Raw genomic sequence first — 20,120 nt, forward strand, 5'->3', positions numbered from 1 at the left:
TCCCCCTGGTACAGTCCTTGTTAGTTCCAGCAGACATCTTAGATGGAAATTAGGGGTGTTCTTATGACTCGCAGCCCCCTTTGTTCTTTTCCACCCTCTTTTATAGCTTTGGCACAAGGTGGGAGTCTTTTGTCTCTCTGGGTCCCCACTCCTCCTCCTAAATGAAAAAGTACCAGATTAAGATGGATTGGGTCACATGATCCCATGTCCTGTGGGACCCCAGCCTCCATTCTTCCTGGGCTGTCTTACAGGTACACAGGAAGGCTCACAGGTAAATCAACCATTTGCAAGCAATTGTCCTAGTCAGTGGGAGCCATCAAGATTCTAAACCACCATTAATGGTCCACACTTTGCATGATTACAATAGGACCTCAGAGTTATAGTTCATATTTCTAGCTTCAAATACAAGAATAATACATGCATACAAATAGGATGAACACACCGAGTGGATTATAAGCTTTGTAATGATACCTTACAAGAGACCTTTTGCATAACGCATATTCCAGTTACATTATATTCACATTCAAAGCATATTTTCATAAAGCATATGAAGTACAACATCACACATGAAATCTGTCATTTCATGATCAGTTTCACCCAAATTGCCTTCCACCTTTAGATTCACAAGCAGTTCCACCCTGTTGGTCAGAATCAAGTCTAAAATGACTGTCCTCTGGTTACTTCCTCCATTTTCTGAAACAAAAAGTTGGCCCTAATACATTCCAATAACTTATTGGACATTTTTGTGTTTTGCCATATTACTTTTCCAACAAATGTCTGGGTAAAGTCTCCCCACTGGTACTGGGTGTTGTGTTTTGGATATTTCTTTTATTTGTTCTAGTAATGGCTGATTTACGTAGTCCTCCTAATTTGGTGATCTATAGGAGATCTTTAGCATGATGTCACTCCTGTTTTTTTCCCCTTTACCTAGTGACTTTCAGCTGGTCTGTCTTTCATCTCCTTCTGGACCTCAACAGAAGTGTGTAATATAATTTGATGTATAATGCAGCACCTACTCCCTTGTTTCTCCTTCCTGGCAGGAATACCAATACTCCAGTCATAAGATTAATTCCACCTGGTATCTCTGATGCCAAATGTCATAATTTATCTTATGTACCAATACAGTACATGGAAATCTTCCTGTTTATTCCCATACTCCTTGCATTCGTATATAGATTTCTCAGAGGTTGAGCAGATTCCCTTATTGCTTTCCCTCTTGTTGCTCCTGTGGCCCCACTGTAATTTTCCATGTCCTCCCCAACATCAAGTCCTTTGTTAAGGTCACTTTTTTATGTTTACCTGGGAGCTTTTTTCACCTTCCCCCTTTGAACCTAGTTTAAAGGCTCAATAGGCTGGTGACTCTTCCCTTTCTTGGTCAGGTGGACCCCATCTCTTCCCAGTAGACCTCCTTCCCAGAATAACACCCGTGGTTGAGGAAGCCAAAACCCTCCCACTGACGCCATCTGTACAGCCATGCATTCATCTACAGGATACACATATGCCTGCCTTGGCTCTTACCCTCAACTGGGAGGATGGACAAGAACCCAGCTTGCACCCCTGACTCCTTCACCCTCACTCTGAGTCCTGTAGTCACTGGTGATCTGCTCAGGTCATACCTGGTCATTTCGGCAGATTAGTCATAAGGTACAGCTCACAGCATGCATTATTATTATTAAACTCCATTAGGCCTTGTCAAAATTCTCACTTGAAATGAAGATTCTGCACCCTTATAGTAGCGGGAACTGCCTTGGGAGAATTCAGTAAATTGGGATTATGTACCTTCTACGGTGTAACTGAATTTAGACACAGGAATGCAAATGAAATTCTGTTCAATTATAGTGTGTGGTTTTTGCATAACAATAACTGAAGCTATAAGAGTGAATATTCACATAAATTGAGACCATAATACATAATAAAGAGTATGTGTGTTTTAAGTGATGGGGGTGGCACTCAAAAGATCTGGAAGTTCAGTTTAGTTAAAGACTGCAGAATTCTGAAGCTTATCTGAAGTTTATTGGGGTTATGAGCCACTTAAGCCTAAGTCTATTAAAGGCCAAACAAATGCTTGCCCATTCAAGATGCAAATCCTTTATGGGAGATGGGAAATGGTCACTATGAATAATGAAGAGAAATGGATGAATCCAGTTTGTAAAAGCATGGACTCTGCAAGCCTTTCTTTATATGTTTATTCTTGTTTTCCAGAAATTTACAAATAGATTCTTTTTTATCCATTTGATCCTTTTACTGCATGCATGCCACAGGAAGACTCTCATCTAATTAAAGATGAGACAGGCAACAGAGTCTTTCAGGTTTCCTTTAAACATATTTTGACTTTATCTGCCAGTTTGACAATCAGAATAGATAAGGAAGAGAGAGAGTTTTCTGCAAGATCACAGTCGATCACAGTTCGGAATTTGCCAGACAAGTACTCTGAAGTGCAGTACAGACAAACATACACTTGTTTGTATACATTATGTAGGTTACCAAAGAGGAAGGACTGTCTTGTGTTTAAGGCAATAGGACTGAAAAGACCAGAGTTCAGTCCTGTCTCTGCCACAGACTTCCTGCGTGACCTTGAGCAAATCACTTAATTTGTTTCAGTTTTTCGTCTGTAAAATGAAGATAATAATACTTCCCTACCTAACATATGCATTAAGGAAAAACACCTCAGTGTTTGTGAGCTGCTCAGAAATCACAGTGATGAGAGCCGTAAAAGTTAGAGATGGACAGATAAAATATAGACTTAGATTATGTCTACACTGCATCTGGGAGCACGCTTCCCAGTGCAGATAGACAAACACATACTGTGTCTGCTGAAGCTAGTGTACTAAAAATATTAATGTAGCTGGGGGTATCACAGCCAGCAGCTTGGGCTAGCTGCCCAAGTATGTACTTGGGAGTCCGAGCGGGTTTGTACTCAGGCGACTAGCCTGAGCCATTACTGTGCTACCTGTGTACCCTCGGCTACATGGTTATTTTTAGCACACTAGCTCTGCTGCAGCTAGCAGGAGTCTGTTTACCCGTTCTGAAAAGCATGATCTCAACTGCACTGTAGACATGAAGAATACAAGGCTTTTCACATTTCTTTTTGAACTAGAAAATAGGCTGATTTTCACAAAAGAATTTGCTAGATATACAATTTAAAAAAATAGGACCAAATTTCAAGTGAAAATGGGACAGTTTTCAAGCAAAAGCTGTTCTCTTTCATATATAAAGAATGGGGAAATTAACCCCTGTGCCAGTTTCTGTGGTTCTTTGAGATGTGTTGTCTACATGGATCCCACTGTTGGTTCACAAGCACCCTATATGTGCAAGATGAGATTCTTTTGCTAGCAGCATCCACTGGGACTGTGCCTATGTCCTAGATGTCTTTACCTCTTCCTCTTGAATAAAGGGTAGTGCAATCCCAATTGTCCCTCCATTCCTTTGCCAACACAGAATCTGAGAGGACTAGGACTGTGTAGTAATGGAGTGGGAGAACAGATCATGGAATGCACATGGACAACACATCTCGAAGAACTGCAGTTACTGAAAGGTAGGTAACTGTTCTTTCTTCTTAGAGTGATATTCTGCATAAATTCCACTCACAATGACTAATAAAGCTGCTGTTTGCTTGCTTGGAAATGGATAATAGGAATATATGTTCTACTTAAACAGACTGCAGGACCACTTTACCAAGGCAGGCATCCAATCTGGAAGCTTCTGCTGAAGAGTAGGATATTATGAATGAGTGGACTGAGCTCCGCACAGGTGACCAACAGATTTTAGAAGCAGGGACATTCTCCAAACAGGCCGTAGAAGCTGCCTGAACTTGAGTGGAATGAGCTCGATGTGGCTAGGTGGATCTAACCTGAACAATTCATAACATGTCCTTATACAGTTGGAGACCCACTTAAATTGTCTCTGCGAGGTCACTGCCAGACCCTTAACCCTCACTGCAAAGGCCACAGTTTAGGTCTGTTCTTGAATGTGTTTTTCCTGTCAGTGTAAAAGGACGGTGCCCTTACGATGTCGGGTGTGTGAATTTTATTGTCTCTACAGATTGAGTGGGGTTTGGGGAAGAAAACTGGGAGATGAGTGAATTGGTTTATGTGGCACAGCTGTAGGCGGGAACTTGGGATGAGGCCTGACAGTGACCCTGACCTTCTGAAGCACTAAGTAGGGGGGACCATCCATGAGGGCCTGAATCTCCCTAACCTTCAAGCTGATGTAATGGCCACTAAAAAAGCAGCCTTCATGGACCAGTATTATAGACAACAGTTTGCAAAGTGCTCAAAGGGAGGACCCATCAACTCTGCTAATACTATATTGATGTTCCAAGCAGGGTGGGGCTCCCAAACTGGGGGAAAACATAAATAAGGCCCTTAAGGAATCTAGCCATGGTAGAGCAGAAAAATAGAGCCTGGGCCTGAATAGGAGAGTGGTGTGCAGATGTTGCTGTTAGATGGAGCTGCTAGAAAATCCAGATTGCTTGTGGACTAGCAGACAGTTCAATATTGCTGAAATGAGTACTGTCAAGGGAGACAGCTGGTGCTGAGGTGCCCAAATAGCAAACCTCTTCCATTTAGTTTTAAAAATCTGTCTGTTTGGAGTTTTCCTGCTTGGAGCAGAATGTTCTTAATTTCAGCTGAATGGTTTCTTTCAGTGGACATCATCCAGAAAGCATTCAGGCTGTCAAATGTAATACAGTTGAGTGCAGCAGTAGGATTTAACGGTTATTCTACAAGACTATGTCAGGTGGGGCAAGTAAGGCTGTGGGGGGGCTGTGATAAGAGATAACAGAACTGCCTGGCCCATGCTGGAACTATCATAATAATCTGTTCTGCATCTTGCGTTAGTTTCCTCAGAAGCCTTGGTGTCATGGGGATCAGTGAAAAGGCATGAATCAGTTTTGAGGAAGAGGAAGGCATCTGTCAGGAAACCTGGGCTGGAGCCCCACTGGAATAGAATGTCTGGCAGCTGTTGTTCTAGTCAAACAGGTTGAATCTGGGAATCCCCACTTGCAAAAGATATTCTATAGGACTGAGTCTTTGATAGTCCCTCATGATTGTCTGGGAACTGTCTACTAAGCTGATCTGCCAAGGTGTTTAGAAGGCCAGGAAGGTGCAGAGACACAGGCATTATTTGATTCGCTTTCATGGAGTGTAGGTGAAGTCTGGCAAAGTGCATGAGACCATGTGTCCCAAGAGTCTGTGAGGTGTGTTTTAACTGATTTCCTTGATTGGGCTTGAAATTAGTTGAGAAGGTTCAATATAATTTGTAACCATTCCCATGGAAGGTAAATGTTCGCTCATCTCACACTGTTCCTATGAACTCTCTGTTGAGACAGAACCAGTGTGGATTTCTCTCTGTTGATTTTGAGACTCAAAGTGACAAAGAGTTATAAGGTTATATGAATTGAGTTGGTCACCTGTTGGGGTGATCCTCCCTGGATCAGCTAGCTATCAAGTTATGGGTAGACCTGGATTCTCTATGTTATTAGATGAGCTGCCACGAATGCCGAGCACTTGGTGAATACCTTCATTGTTGTGGGAAGACCAAATGCTGTTACCATTAGGAATCTTGTGGGTTGGATTAATAAATGCATGGAAATACGTATCGTGCAGGTCAAAAGCTGTGAACCAGTCTTGAGGTGCTAATGAGGGAGTTATGAAAGCCAGAGTCACCGGCCTGGACTTGAAATGGTAGATGAATTTTTTGAGATATCAAAGATTCATAATGGGACATCATCACCCTTTCTTCTCTGGGATGAGAACTTTATGCGAATAAGCCTCACTTCCCCTGAACTCTAAAAGGACATCCTCTACTGCTGTGAGTTATAAGAGGAAGTGAACCTCTTATTTCAACAGTATCTTATGAAAAGATTCCCAAAAAAGCATGGGAAATGGGGGGAAATGTAGGAAGGAACTGGATAGAAGTGCTTATAATCCTAGGGTGGTTCTATTGGGCTCTCAATATTGGTGTCAAACCTGCTGCCTGGCAGAAGACCTGGACCCTGGAGAAGCAGAGGAAGAAGTGGACGGTCATTGTCTTTGACTTGGGTGAAAGCAGCTGTTGAAATAGATTGTAGAGTTGAAAAAAGGCTTCTAGTTAAATATAAAAGTCTAAACCTGCCCCGGAATGAAACAAGATTTTTGTTAAGGCAGTATCTTTGGTCTGAGCTGCCTCTGATTCAAAAGTATTCACCCCAGCTATGGGTCAGGTCATCCAATTGATCAAAAAATAAACGTGTCTCCATCCTTTTTTGTATAGTGTCATATCTATATAAAATTATGGCATGACATCAAATTATAGTGTTTCAGTAACAGAACTCCTGAAATGCTTTGATTTCAAAGGGAAGCTATTATTAGAAATGGATTGCTGGTAGGGCAACGCAGATACTGAGGGCTTTAAAGGCATTGAAGAAAGCACCTGGTTTTGACTTCTTCCTGGAAACACACTCAAAACAATGGTACAGCATTATAACTTTCATATTTTAAAGGAATATGCACACATTAAAACTGGTTTCATTTATAAGGTCAAGATAGCATGAGGTGTCAGAAACGTCTTTGTATTTCACCCTGTTTGGATTGGGGTCAGGAATGCCATAGGGTCTATATCAGATGATAGAGAAAGATAAAGTCCCAGAATTACTCCTGATGCAGTGAGGAGCTGCACCAACCTGACTGGCTGTGCCACAGAGCAGATTCACAGTAGGGGAGGCCTAGTGGTGTTTTCCCTGCCACCTCCTTCCTGAGGAGGATGGGGAGAGAAACTACAATCTGCTGGCAGCTCCACAGGAGATCCCTGGTTTCCCTGGCTAGCTCTGCCCACTTTTGGAGCTACCCTGGCTCCATTAAGCAGAGTAGAAACCTGTGTCCTTTTCTGCCATAAATATCCCTTGGGGTAATTTCTGCTACTGGGAGCCCTTTAAAAGTTTCTGTTCTAGCTTCTGGTGCAGGCTTTGTGTAATCTGTCCCTACATTTACATACCTAGAGGCTAGTTTCCTGTATCTAAAAGGGAGAATGATGATGCTAATGTAAATAATTCAAAACTAAAATTTCATATCAAAGAACATACCTGCACTAACTTTCCAGTTTCATTGCTCTTGTCTGTTTATCATTCAGCATCATAGAGCAACAACCATGTAGAGTTATGTATAACACAGTGAAGTCTAACAGCATGTGCCTGTCTCTGTATTAAAAATATGCAATGTGTGTGCCTGTTTCTTAGAAAATAAGTTATTCTCTCATTCCCAGAACATTCCATCTACACATTCCAAGTAGCATGTGGTTGTAGCACTACATTGGACAGATCCGGCTCCTCTAAACCATCTTTATATTTCCTTTCAGCCATACCTTCTTTCTGTATCTTTTCTGTGGAATCATCCCACCCCCCAAAAAAGCAGCTTATTGATGTTTTTTGGGACCTATGAATATCATACAGCCATAACACAGAAATGCAGACACAAGAGCTTTGAAAAATCATACAACCAGGTTCACAGCCTGTCTAGGGTGATTCATGCTGCCCTAATGCCTGCAGATATTCTTCCTGTGTGCAGGGATAGCCTACAGACTCTAGAATGAGGGTCATGTCCCCAATTGCTGGTGATAAATAAAGTTTAGATATGGTAATCATTTCCCAGGCTGCAATCTTGTTCCCCTATATCATTCAACATCTGCCTCTTACGTCCCTTGTTTCCACCCTAGCTGAAAAGCAACGATGTTCCTGAAGCACTTCTAAGCGGTGAAGGATGGATTGTCTTATTGCTAAAGCATGAGAGTGGGAATCTGATAGAACCTGGGTTGTGTTCCTAGGTATGGATTCTTAGTATGGGTTTCCTGTATGATCAAGTCACTTGATCTGTCTGTTCATAAGTTTGTCCATTTGTAACATCAACTAAATAATACTACCCTTTCTGTGTTTTGGAGGTATGATATATTGAGATTTGTAAAGCACTTCGAGATCCTTGGATGGAAGGTGCTATAGAAGTATAAAATATTATTATTTGTAAATATAAAATATTTGTATAATATTTGTATAATATTTTAACAAGTTTACAAAACTATGATATACATTTTTTGTTTAGCAAAATAGCAAGAAATGATATATACCTCAGTTTTTTATAAAGAATATTATCATTTTACAGGCTGAACATCCTTATACTGATATTGTTTGTTCTGAAAATAGTTTGTTGCCACTTGCATTACAGATCTATTGTTCAAGACCAGGGAATTTGCAGGATTTTATTTTAAAGGCTGTAATATGAACTAGAACCACTGCCACAAAATTAATCCACATATTTCTTAAAGACCAGTCTCAAGGCTAACAACAGTTATCATTCTAACTTTCATCTACAGTTCTTGACCATATTTCTGAAGCAGCCAAATTAGATTTAGATTTTTCCCCTTTCTTAGTTACTGCTTCTGAGGTTAAAACAGCAGCCAAGAGGTTAGGGAAGAACAAAGATTTATTAACAAGTGAGACAATATTGTGAGTCAGATATCTACAATACAACCATAAAAATATAATCAAGTTTTCTAAGGTAATTACTGACATCCCAGATTAGAATCAAGGATTTGGATCTGAATTCTCAGCTCATATTTATCCCTCTAATTGAGAAGGTTCCAATCAGCATACTGAACTCCCAAATTTGAGAATGTTCAAATTTAGGTTAGGCCCTTTATAGAGCTGAGATCCAGAGTTTGTTTCAGGCCCATCTCTAACCAAAATTATGACAAACAGCATTTCTATATGCAGGAAAAGTAAATAACTTGTAGTTAGTAAAAGTAAGTAACTAAATGCAGGAAATGTAAGAAATCCTATTCTCTTATCACTCATAGACAAATACTTATTGTGTTAGCTAGATTTCTATATATGAGAGATTTTGATCACAACCACTTTCTCCTAATAGCCATCTTCCCCTGTAGCCTACGAAAGCCAACAAAGCATCCTCTAGCTTCTGCATCTCTTGGTTAAGACAAATAGAACGCTTAGATTTAGCTAGTCTAGCTAATCTTTGAAGCCATATCACTGATAGATTCCATCCACGGAATGGTGTTGACAGTTGAGAATCCCATCCAAAAAATACATTCTATGCTTGCATCTCTGGTTGGTTCTACAGCCAACTAAATATTTCATGGCACCTGCCAAAGAGAACCTCAGTTACAGTACTATACTTGCTTTGTATCTAAATTCTACATGAGGCATAGTTGGCTCTGGTCTCTGTACCTGCACTGACATTGTCTCCCATGAGAACTAATATGCCGGCATTCCAAAATACTAGTTAATGCTTTCTTGAGCTATGTTCTTTATAGCTTCTTTGTAGTAATCCCTAGAAAGGGAAGAACAGGCAGAATATATTCACTAGCATAGCTCTGTGAAGCTTGAGTAAGGATCTTTAACACATTAGTGTTTCTGAACACCAACAATGAGATTCATGGCAGGGAAACTTTTTACCTTAAAGTTCTTTAATTGATCAAAATAAGCATTTTGACCTCCTTTACCTGGGCAGTGAGAATACAGTCTTTTTTTTTAAATAGGGCTAAATTCAGCCAAAGTAAATCTGGAGTAATTGCATTGACTTCACTGCAGTTTCTTCAAATTTAAATCAGAGCAAAATTTGGTCCATCCTGTTTCAATTAACTGTAGATATTTTAGTACTCACAAATTCCTACAGCTACATTAAATGCTGTGTTCCTTTTTAGCTTTAAGATAGGTTTTCTTGTGAGAAAAAAAATTGCTTTACTTTTGCAATACTGTGATGAGCCATTTTATAACAGATTACAAATGTATATGAGAAAATGCAGTGAATATTTTGCCCACATATACATGCATGCAACATCAGTAGGAGCCACAGAATGCAATTTGTCCCTTAGTCTCATTTTACTGTGCAAATTCCATAGCCATAGAATGAATTTGAAATTTTCATTTTATCACGCACTACGCACATCACGGTAACACCAGATGCTGCAGGCTACTCCCTTACTGCCCTGCCAGCATGTCTCAGTCCTGATTTGAAAGGGTCACCAAAGCTGAAAGTGTCATTCCGTTCCCTTGTCTATGCAGTTCTTTGATATCAGTGCAGACAGCAAAAGTCCTAGATACAATGGCGGTGTTTGCAATGTAGGTATCTGTTTACTATGGACTGGATAAGACCAACAGCAACTCATTTCTTATGAGTCACCGGACAACTATTCTACTTTTTGGTCATTACAGATTACATTTCAACTGCTGACCTAGTGGCAAAAGACTCCATATTCCATTATCCATCTAATAAGCTATTTGCTCCACCTTAACCATTTAATTAAGATTAGTCTTAAGTTTTTCTCCATTTTTCATTTCACTATGCAGTTTCCCTTTACTTTACATGCCTTCTAAATCTGAACTTTTTCAAAAGAAATAAATGTTTGCTGATAGATGGAACAGGCAGTAAAAGCATCATCAGAAAATTTATTAATGTTACTCTGCAGAACCGTTCAATAAGGATGATAGCCTGCAACATTTAGGAGTATTCTGAATGAAGAATAATATGTAGTAGATTGATTGATATGCGAGTGGTCTTGGGTTCATATTAGAGACATAAAGAAAACACTTTGTTCTCTTATCCATCATACACATTTAATCTAGGGGATTTTACTGCTCACTCTGTTCGCTTTGTAAGTCAAATCCAGAGATGAAAAAGAGGAATTTTATATGTTTTGCATGACAGCAGTAACGTTAAACTATGAACAATTTGTGATGTTTCTGCTTATGATTTATGTGAATCCTTTTCTTCTTGTTCAAATTCAGTCAGTTTGTACTGAACAAAAGATGTAGCTATACAAGAAAACATTATTATTGCATTTATTAATGTGCTGTCTAAAGCAATGATATATTGAATAAATATATTTCACATCAAGAAAAAGCTATATGAGTCCTTGTGGCACCTTAGAGACTAACATATTTATTTGGGCATAAGATTTCGTGGGCTAAAACCCACTTCATCAGATGCATAGAGTGGAAAATACAGTAGCAGATATAAAAACACAACACATGAAAAGATGGGAGTTGCCTTACCAAGTGGGGGGTTAGTGCTAACGAGCCAATTCGATTAAGGTAGAAGTGGCCTAGTCTCAACAGTTGACAAGAAGGGGTGAATACCAAGGGAAAAATCACTTCTGTAGTGCTAATGAGGCCAATGCAATCAAGGTGGCCCATTTCAAACAGTTGATAAGAAGGTGTGAGTATCAGCAGAGGGAAATTAGTTTTTGTAGTGACCCATCCACCCCCAGTCACTGGGAGCATTTGCTGCCTTTTTTCAACTTGTCTAGTCAAATTACTTGAGTGAGTTGTGCACAGCCCTGGACTGTCAGTCTTATGACAGCATAAAGACTTCCTGTGAAGAACTCCATGTACATTCACTATCCATTTCTAAAGCCTGAACATTCTTCTACCATGTCATGCACTCATGATGAGGGATAGTGCTGAACAAAAGGAGGTCTGCAGAGAAAATAGCATTTAATATACTTTATATAGGAATATATCAAGACTGTATAGCGACATTGCAAGAAACAACTTTCAGAATTTATTATTGCATCAGTTATCTTGTATATTGTTTTGTAAACTGAAATGTAGAGAGTACAGAGGTCAAGTTTATGCATTTAGAATAGCAGAGAAGGCTCAAGGAGAGATGAACCTTTGGAAGCCTCAGAGGCATCTCAGTGCATGTTGATAGCTTCCAGAGAAGAACTTTGCAGTTTAACTAATTGGGGGCAGATACCCACTGGGAGCTAGTATTGTTACTTTACAATATATACACTTTTGCTGACTATGTGTTGATAAATATAGCATGGAGGTTTGTCTGTTTGTTTTATAATTGGAGCTATGTGTCTGAATTATTATAATATAGCAGAGGTGCTTTTCTGCCTCACAAATAACGTTGAATTTATCCCATGCCATGTGCTTTTTATCTGTTTCATTCCTGGGTTAGAAGTATTTCTAAAGCAGTATTCTCACATCAGATCTCTGCTTAGTATGAGTTTACATCAGTGATCAATCTCCTATTTTTAACAAAGTCCAATGATTTAAAAATTAAAGAGACTATAACCAAAAAAGTAGAAGCTGACATTTCATAGTCCAACATCTGAAGCCGATATACCGACATGGTTTGCATCTGCAGGAGCCTCACTATGTCTGAAAATGGTTTGGTTTTCCACATATTAAGCACAATCTGGCTGTGATAATCATGGAGATAAGCTCCAACTTCTGTGAGTGAGAGGGTAATTTTTCTAATGATTCCTTATTAGTCACCAGAACAATAAGTACCAGGAATGGAGTACTGCTTTTTCTTTGTTGTGTGTTTCTTAATTTTACCTGTTGGGAGGAGGTGAGACATCTAGTAAGCTGGTTTTCCTCAGCATGTGTGCTAGCAAAATTAGTATCTGCAGTACAAGCAGCAGCCAACAATGGTGCAGCAAGTATAGACAGGGCTCTGGCATTTTTACCACTTAAGCAGATTTTCCTGATTGAGTGTTTAAAACATCCAAGGCTGTCTGTTTTAGCACTTACAGCATTGTTAGCACTGGGGTAGTTATAAAACAGGTACTTTTTTTAGTGCTGTCAGAGCCAAGACTGGGTCACATCATCAGCAATTGCTAATAAAGAAATCAGCCACTCCAGTTACACAGCCTTGACCCCCTTTAAGTCACGTTTTTGTTTCAGACAGGTCTCTGTCACACGACACTCTGATAGCATGTAGGTTACTGCTGACAGCTCTTATTCTGGAATGTACTCTGATGTTAATGGTTCTTCATATGTTTCATGCGGCTTAATGTTAAGACAGGCAAGTGCTCTATTTATTAATGCTTGACAGCTGATCAATGACACTAATGGATTGTGTTCTGTTAACAGACAAAAAGATTCCCAGTCAGTGCAAGTGACTCTGAGGTTGTAAACTGCCAAATTAGATCATAAGATCCCAAATTGGATTTTAAGCTCCATGGAGTAGGGACCATTTCATGGCATATATTTATAGGGTGACCAGATAGCAAATATGAAAAATGAATGGGGAGTATAGGCACCTATGTAAGACAAAGTTCCAAATATTGGGGCTGTCCCTATAAAATTGAGACATCTGGTCACCCTATATGTTTGTACTCACCTGGTACAGTGGAGCCCCAGTTCTATTAAGCACTATTGTAATATAAATAATAACAGCAGGAAAATAAAGCATTTGTTTCATTGCCAGGCATTCTTTTTCAATCTGGGCATATTTCTTCTCAGGCTTCATAGGAGCTGAACACTACTGGAAGAAACATGTCGCCTGTGGATACTTCAGAGCCTCTTGAGGCTGTTCTTAACTGAACGTGCTACTGTGTGTTTTCTAACCATTCACTCTTTTTGTTTAATGTTTTGAAATGTCTTTGTAATTAAATGAAATATTTTAATAGTAACTTGATTATTTTCCAAATGTTTTTCATGAAATTGTAGAATTCCTAGACGTGGTCAGATTTCTTTTCCAGTGCCATACCAAAAAGGAAGTATGGTCTTTTGAAAATGTCCCTCATGTTTCCTTCTATAGATATTGGTACTGTACTGTTGTTTTATTTATAATTATGATTGTGAATGCCTCTTTGTTAATGAGAATATTCTCACAGTACTGGGGGTGGGGTTGCTAGAGAGGACAGTGGCTTTTCACCATAATGGAAATAATAGAATTTCAGCAAGATTTTATGCAATGTCAGTTTGTCATTTTCATCTAAATGTATTGGTGGAGAAGGGAAATTGAATTGCTCCCTCTTAGTTCATCTTTTTGAAATCTAGCTTTCTGACAAATCTCAGTGAGGTTGTTGCATTGTGAAGTTTCATAGATCAGTGTCTTCAGTGATTTATATGTTCACATTAATTCGAAAACTCTTCCCGTTTCAAGGCTGCGCTGGGTCTATCTTCAACTGTTGGTTCTATTGGCAATAGGAATTGAAGGATTAGACCAAAAGATACATCATCAGTGTACTACTTATGTCTTGTATGGAACATTTTGTATATGTAGAGATAATAGGCCAGAACATTAACTATTTTAAATCTGTATAGCCTCATATTTACACCAGCTTGAGAAACTGATCCAGTGGGCCAATCCTCTCATTGAGCTCAATGGCTAAATTCCCATTGACTTCAATGGGAGCAGGAGACCCAGTTTCTTTATAATGGGATTTGATCTTTGACCATATTCTGTTTAGCATGTATATATTGTCATAGGGTGACATTATTAAGCATCTTTGTTTGAATTATCATTTTTGAGCAAACAATGCTCAAATATGTATTTCTGTTTTAGTTGACAGTGTGAATTTTCGGTAATGCAACCTTGTCTCCCAAGGACATCAAATTTTGCAATTCAAAGAAGAGTGAGAAGTTATTTCTTTGTTCTAAGCATTGTATTATATAAAGTCATTGATTTCTGCAATTTACTTTGATAGGAATCACATTGTTCCCACCTCTGTGGTGAAGTGTCTGGGGTCATGCTTTCCTACACACTCTCCTTTAACAAGCTTATGACATTGGCAGTTAGGATGCCCTTGTATGGGTGTTAAGATGTCCTTCCATTACTAGGCTTCATTCATTTGTGTTGTATTTTTGTCTTTAAAAGAGTCATTCATGCTGGCAATGCATCAAAGATGAGTCATTATAACAAACTGTTTTCTGAATTGGTTGATAAAGTTTTACATGGATTTCCTGATTCAGGACAACTTGAAAAGGGAAAATGGTTTGAATGTATTGTTCAAGCCATTAAATCACTACAGAGCATGTGCTATATATTAGAAATAAGAAAGCACCTCTCAAAATATAGGCTGGTACAAAATACCCATAAGTGTTGTGATAAACTCAGGACAGACAGCTGCAAGGGCAGGGTAGAAAACAGTCCCAGAAGGGTAAAAGGCCCTCCTCCCTATCAGCTAAGGAGGGGTAACTACAGGTCAATCAGGATCAGCTGAGAGAGAGAATTACCTGAAGACAATTAGGATCCGCTGATTCCAACTATGGGCTGCCTGAGACCTTTTTAAATCCTCCCCTGTTGGGGGGGGGGGGGCAGGTGGAGTCAAGCTGCCAGTAGGTGAGGAGCAGCAAGACGACAAGCCTCACCAGGTGTGGAGGCTGCATTCCCTCCCATAAGGGAGAAAAACAAGCCTAAAATACTGACTGAGAAAAGGAGCAGACTGCCCCTGTGCAACCAAGAGGGACTGTTTTACCCCAAGCCCATCTCGCCAAGGCTAAAAACAGCTGAGGCTGGTGAGACCGAGAAGGTGCCTTGCCACAGTGTGCAGGTATATACAGATGTATATCAGAACTATCATGAAGTGCACATTACATATCCAAGTGATTTTATATTGCTATCTAGATTTTTGTAAGGTCACCCATCCCCATGTTATCTTTTTATAGTTGATCTTCCTTTTTTCCTATTTCCCATTCCTATCCCTACCATTAAGTATCAGAGAGGTAGCCGTGTTAGACTGGATCTGTAAAAAGCAACAGAGAGTCCTGTGGCACCTTTCAGACTAACATATGTATTGGATCCTGAATACCCGCTTCGTCACCCATGAAAACTTATGCTCCAATACATCTGTTAGTCTTAAAGGTGCCACAGGACTCTGTTGCTTATCCCTACCATTGTTACTTCCACTTTTCTCTTCATATACACAATTAAATTGTAAGCTCTTCAGGGTAAGGGACAGTGTATATTTTATTGTCTGTGTTGAGGGTGGAATCTACAAAGCAACTTAGGTGTCTAGATAGAAGTTAGGACCTTAACTTCCATTGATTTCAGTGACTGATTTCAGTAGAAGTTAGGAGCCTACATTGATTTGTGGAGTCCACCATGAGTCTCTTATGAATAATAACATTGTGTTTGTGTCTGTTTTTCCTTACTCCTTTGCTCCTTTTGCACAATATCTCACATTCAGTATAATTTTCCTTTGGATCTGTTGCTCTCAGTTCATTTTTGCCACCCTCTTTGTCTCTAATTGTGGAATGAGATCCATAACTTACTGAGTTAGTGCTGTTCAGCATTCAAACTCATGTTTTCTACAGGTCTCCTGTGAAACTCACCAAACTTTATCACTTAACAAAAACAACATTTAAATAAAATAAAATTTCTGCGTCATCCACTGATCCTTCCACTCTCAGTAAAATGTATGTGTGCATCATTTTATTCATCCAGTTAGGTGCTAATCCTCAAAACGCTTCTGCATATGCATATGTAACCCACATACCTCCTGGGTGTGATGGGCACCAAGACCACTTAGAAAGAGAGATTAATGAGTCTGCTCTACAGCTTAGCTAACAGTCATATATATGGCTTTTAGATCATGCAGTAGAGGCTCATGCATTAAGATCCAGAGGTCCCAGGTTTGATCCTGCCCACCGACGACCAGGGTCTGTTGGTGTTACACATACTTTTAACACATGTGAAGAATCCCAGTAATCACAATGGGATTGTCTTTGTGTGTAAAGTTATACATGTGGAGAAGTCCTTGGGGGCCTTAGATTTTAAATTTCTTGAGGTGATAGTCCTTGTCCTCTGTTTCTTCTTTACGTCATAGAGTACACTATTTACTCTCAACCAGCAATTAGTGCCAGTTGTGGCTTTGCCTACATGGCTGCACAGGGGCTCGATGGGGAGAAAGGCCCCTACCCTCCCAATACTCCTCCATGGCTTGCCCACATTTCTGCTACATATATTTTGAGAAGCAGGGCCACGTTCCTGGTATTCTCTTACATTTGCCTTCCTCCACCATGCAGTTGGGCAGATTAAGTGATAGTGTCATGGAATCTGCTAGAGGTTTTTAAGATCAGGCTTGACAAAGCCCTGGCAGGGATAATTTAGTTGGGAATTGGTCCTGCTTTGAGCAGTGAGTTGGACTAGATGATCTCTTGAGGTCCCTTCCAGCGCTGATATTCTTTGATTCTAGTGGTAAAGATTGGTATCCAGTTCCTACTTCCTGGGAACAGAGTGAAAGAGCAGAAGAGCAACTGAAACACAGTTTCTTCCCTATGTTGCTCCTAGGGCAGCTCAGCTACATGCTAACCCTTTCTCTAGGCTAGAAGTATAGGCAATCTAGCCCTTAATAATGATAATGCTGCTCAGCGGGGCTTGAAATTAAGCAAAAATGAGTCCGCCTATCACAAGCTAAAACTCCAAAACACACATATTAAGTAAAGTTAATTGAATGCAAAATTTCTGGATTATGAGCAAAATTTTAAAAAGCTTCTATGTCACTTTGGAGCCTAAGTCTCATTTATTTTCAAAAGACATACTTGGAAACTTCCTGTTACTTTGGTTATCTCTAGTTATACTTTAGTTTATATCCTGTGCTGAAATCAATATCCAGTAATAGATTCTGAGCCCACTAAATGATAGTTCATGAATAAGCGCTAGAAGGATGCCATATATTAAGTATAAGCCTCTATGCTGGTTGTCCCTAGGTAAACTGTATGTCAGTGGCAGAGCACTTGTATTAGAAGCCAAGTTCTTGTTGCAACAACTTTTAAAGAAAATGCAAAAGTTGTTTTGTCAATGATAATCTAGGTCTCTAACGTGCAGAAGACAGACTGTTACACCTGCACAGAGTCCCATGAAATTCACAGGGAATTCAGATAGGGTATAAAGGTTCACCCATGCACACCCTTTTGCAGGACTGAGACTGTAATACGTTCAGCAGAATCTTCATGAGTACTGTGATCACAGACAAGGTACAAGTTCTCTTTTTTGCATGTGCAAATGAAATTCCTGTGTTGTTTGCAATGTTGTTGTAGCCATGTTGGTCCCAGAATATTAGAGAGACAAGGTGTGTGAGCTAATATCTTTTGTTGGACCAACTTCTTTTGGTGAAAGATACAAGCTTTTGAGCTACATAGAGTTCTTCTTTCGGTCTTCTGAGAAGAGAGAGCTTTTGAGAAGACCTGAAGTAGAGCTCTCTGTAGGTCACAAGCCTGTCTCTTTCACCAACAGAAGTTGGTCCAATAAAAGATATTACTTCACGCACATTGTCTCTCAAAGGAGATTCCTAGGCATTTACTCTTACATAATTAATTTCATCTGCTCTTGTGTGTAATGAAAACAATTTTTAATTTTTTTAGGAAAAACTGTCAGAAGAGGACAGAAAGTGCAAAAAAACTATGGAACACATTCATATTGCAGTAGATGAAGATTCAAGAAGTGAAAGTAGCAGTACTGAAAAAGAGAAAGAAAAGACAAAATTGCTGTTAGAACGACTGAAAGCTCTGGAGGTAAGAAATAATAAAACTTTACACATAAAAGTATACCACTTCTTATAGTGGTACTGAATCAATGTGGTATAAATCCTTAGTTCACTTAGACTCATGTAACAGTATTTTTTATCATGATTCATTTATCAAGGATGAGCAAAAAGTTCCATCTTGGAACTACTCACTCTGATGTCAAGGATCATATATCCTTAAAAAGTACTTCATAAATAATTTTAATTCAGTTCAAGCTATAGGCTCATTCAAACCCGTTGACACATTCTGACTTTGTTTCAAGTGTTAATTTTTTTAATCATGTGTAGCATGCATGATTTAATAACCATCATAAAATGGCATTACTTCACTCTGGTGTTTACTGCTGAAGTTGCAATATTTGGAGTATTTATTGTTGAAAACCTCACAATCCTTACCAGACCTCCCAAGAAGAATGCACCTGAGTAACTGCACTGAGTGCAATGTGCATGTACTTAAGCTTGATGTAATAACCTCAAGGATTGGAATCAAGGTCTGGACCAACATAGAATCAAATTCTGGAGTTCTTGTTCAGTGCTCAGTTCATTGTAGTCTATTCAATTTCTTATACAGTGGTTCAGCAGTACAGTATACAAATGCTTTCTAGTGATCTCAGCAGGAGTTTGGCCTGAGATTGAGAAAAACAATTCAGTCATTGGGGCTATAGATTTCTGGTTTAAGCAAACAGGAAAATTCTCCTTCTGCTTCATAATCCACATAACATTCTCACTTGATTTATACTCCCAATTCAATTAAAAATCAAGTTCAATATTAGTGTCCTGGAAGATTTTGTAAAACAAAAATAAAACAAAAAGTGGTAAGTGTGTTCAGATCTAAGTACAAAGCACAGACCAATTATATAAATTGTATAAATTATACAAGGTCTTTATAATTATGTCTGTAAATATATTTTCCCTTTAAAGACCCACACAAATATCACTAAAATAAACATATTAAATGTTAATTCTCACTAATCCTACATAGAACAATTGCTTCATAATGTGTATGCATTTTACCTAGGTCTATAGAACTTGAAATAAACAAAAGCACTTATTCAGTCTTAATTGTATCATTGATGTTGAGTGACTTGAGGTTCCTTGTAAATTTCTTTTACAAATATGCATAATTTGAGTTCCCTTGGGCTTGTTTTCAGTCAGTCTACATGACTGTTCAGTCCTTTATGTCCTTTCAGCTGATAAGAAATCATTCAATAAAGTCATAACCTTTTATCAATTATGGCAAACTGCCTAGAAGGAAAAAAAATAACATTATGGACAGACAAGATCTGTCTCTGGGAGGTCAGTTAATAAGTTTCCTCACTGATGTCAGCTTTGTGCAGTAGCTTGTGAAAAACCATGTATTAGCAAATGCCAATACTTCAAGAATTAATCTACATAAATAGTCTAATGTGCAGTCAAAGAAGAAAAATGAACTGCAGGGCCAACATTAATTGTGCCCAAAGATAATTAAAACAAAGTGTTGTTAATTGTGTGTTGGTTTAATGTTATATATCCTTGCCCTTGTTTTTTCTTGCAGGGTATAAATTTTTATGTCAAAGGCTGAAAGCTCTTTGGTTTATTTATCAAGAGATACATTTTCTCAGTTGCTTGCAATTAGCAGTTCTCATCCTTTAGTATTCTGAGAGTAATTAATCTTAGTATTTCATTAATGTATTAAAAAAACCAGAAAATGGGTATTTGACATTACATTCACAGTAAAGCAATTAGCAGGTTCCTTCATCTTGAGTATTCAAATTATTACAATTATCAGACATGATTCATAAAATTAACAAGTCTTACAAAGCACATAGTAATGTTAGTCCATCCATCTGTGCAGTGTTATGCATTAAGATTATGCCTATAAGCAAAAC

General features: G+C 38.9%; 1 protein-coding gene across 3 annotated transcripts in view; it reads left to right on the forward strand.

The window, feature by feature from the left end:
* Positions 1 to 20,120, forward strand: part of NCKAP5 (NCK associated protein 5) — a 375,692-nt gene that overhangs the window by 173,001 nt on the left and 182,571 nt on the right. For all 3 annotated transcript variants that reach the window (XM_030580665.1, XM_030580667.1, XM_030580666.1), the window contains one exon: positions 18,092 to 18,241. In XM_030580665.1, coding sequence (XP_030436525.1) covers positions 18,092 to 18,241 — 150 coding nt within the window. The remainder of the gene's footprint in view (positions 1 to 18,091; positions 18,242 to 20,120) is intronic.

Source organism: Gopherus evgoodei, chromosome 11 (genome assembly GCF_007399415.2).
Source record: "Gopherus evgoodei ecotype Sinaloan lineage chromosome 11, rGopEvg1_v1.p, whole genome shotgun sequence".
NCBI lineage: Eukaryota > Metazoa > Chordata > Testudines > Testudinidae > Gopherus > Gopherus evgoodei.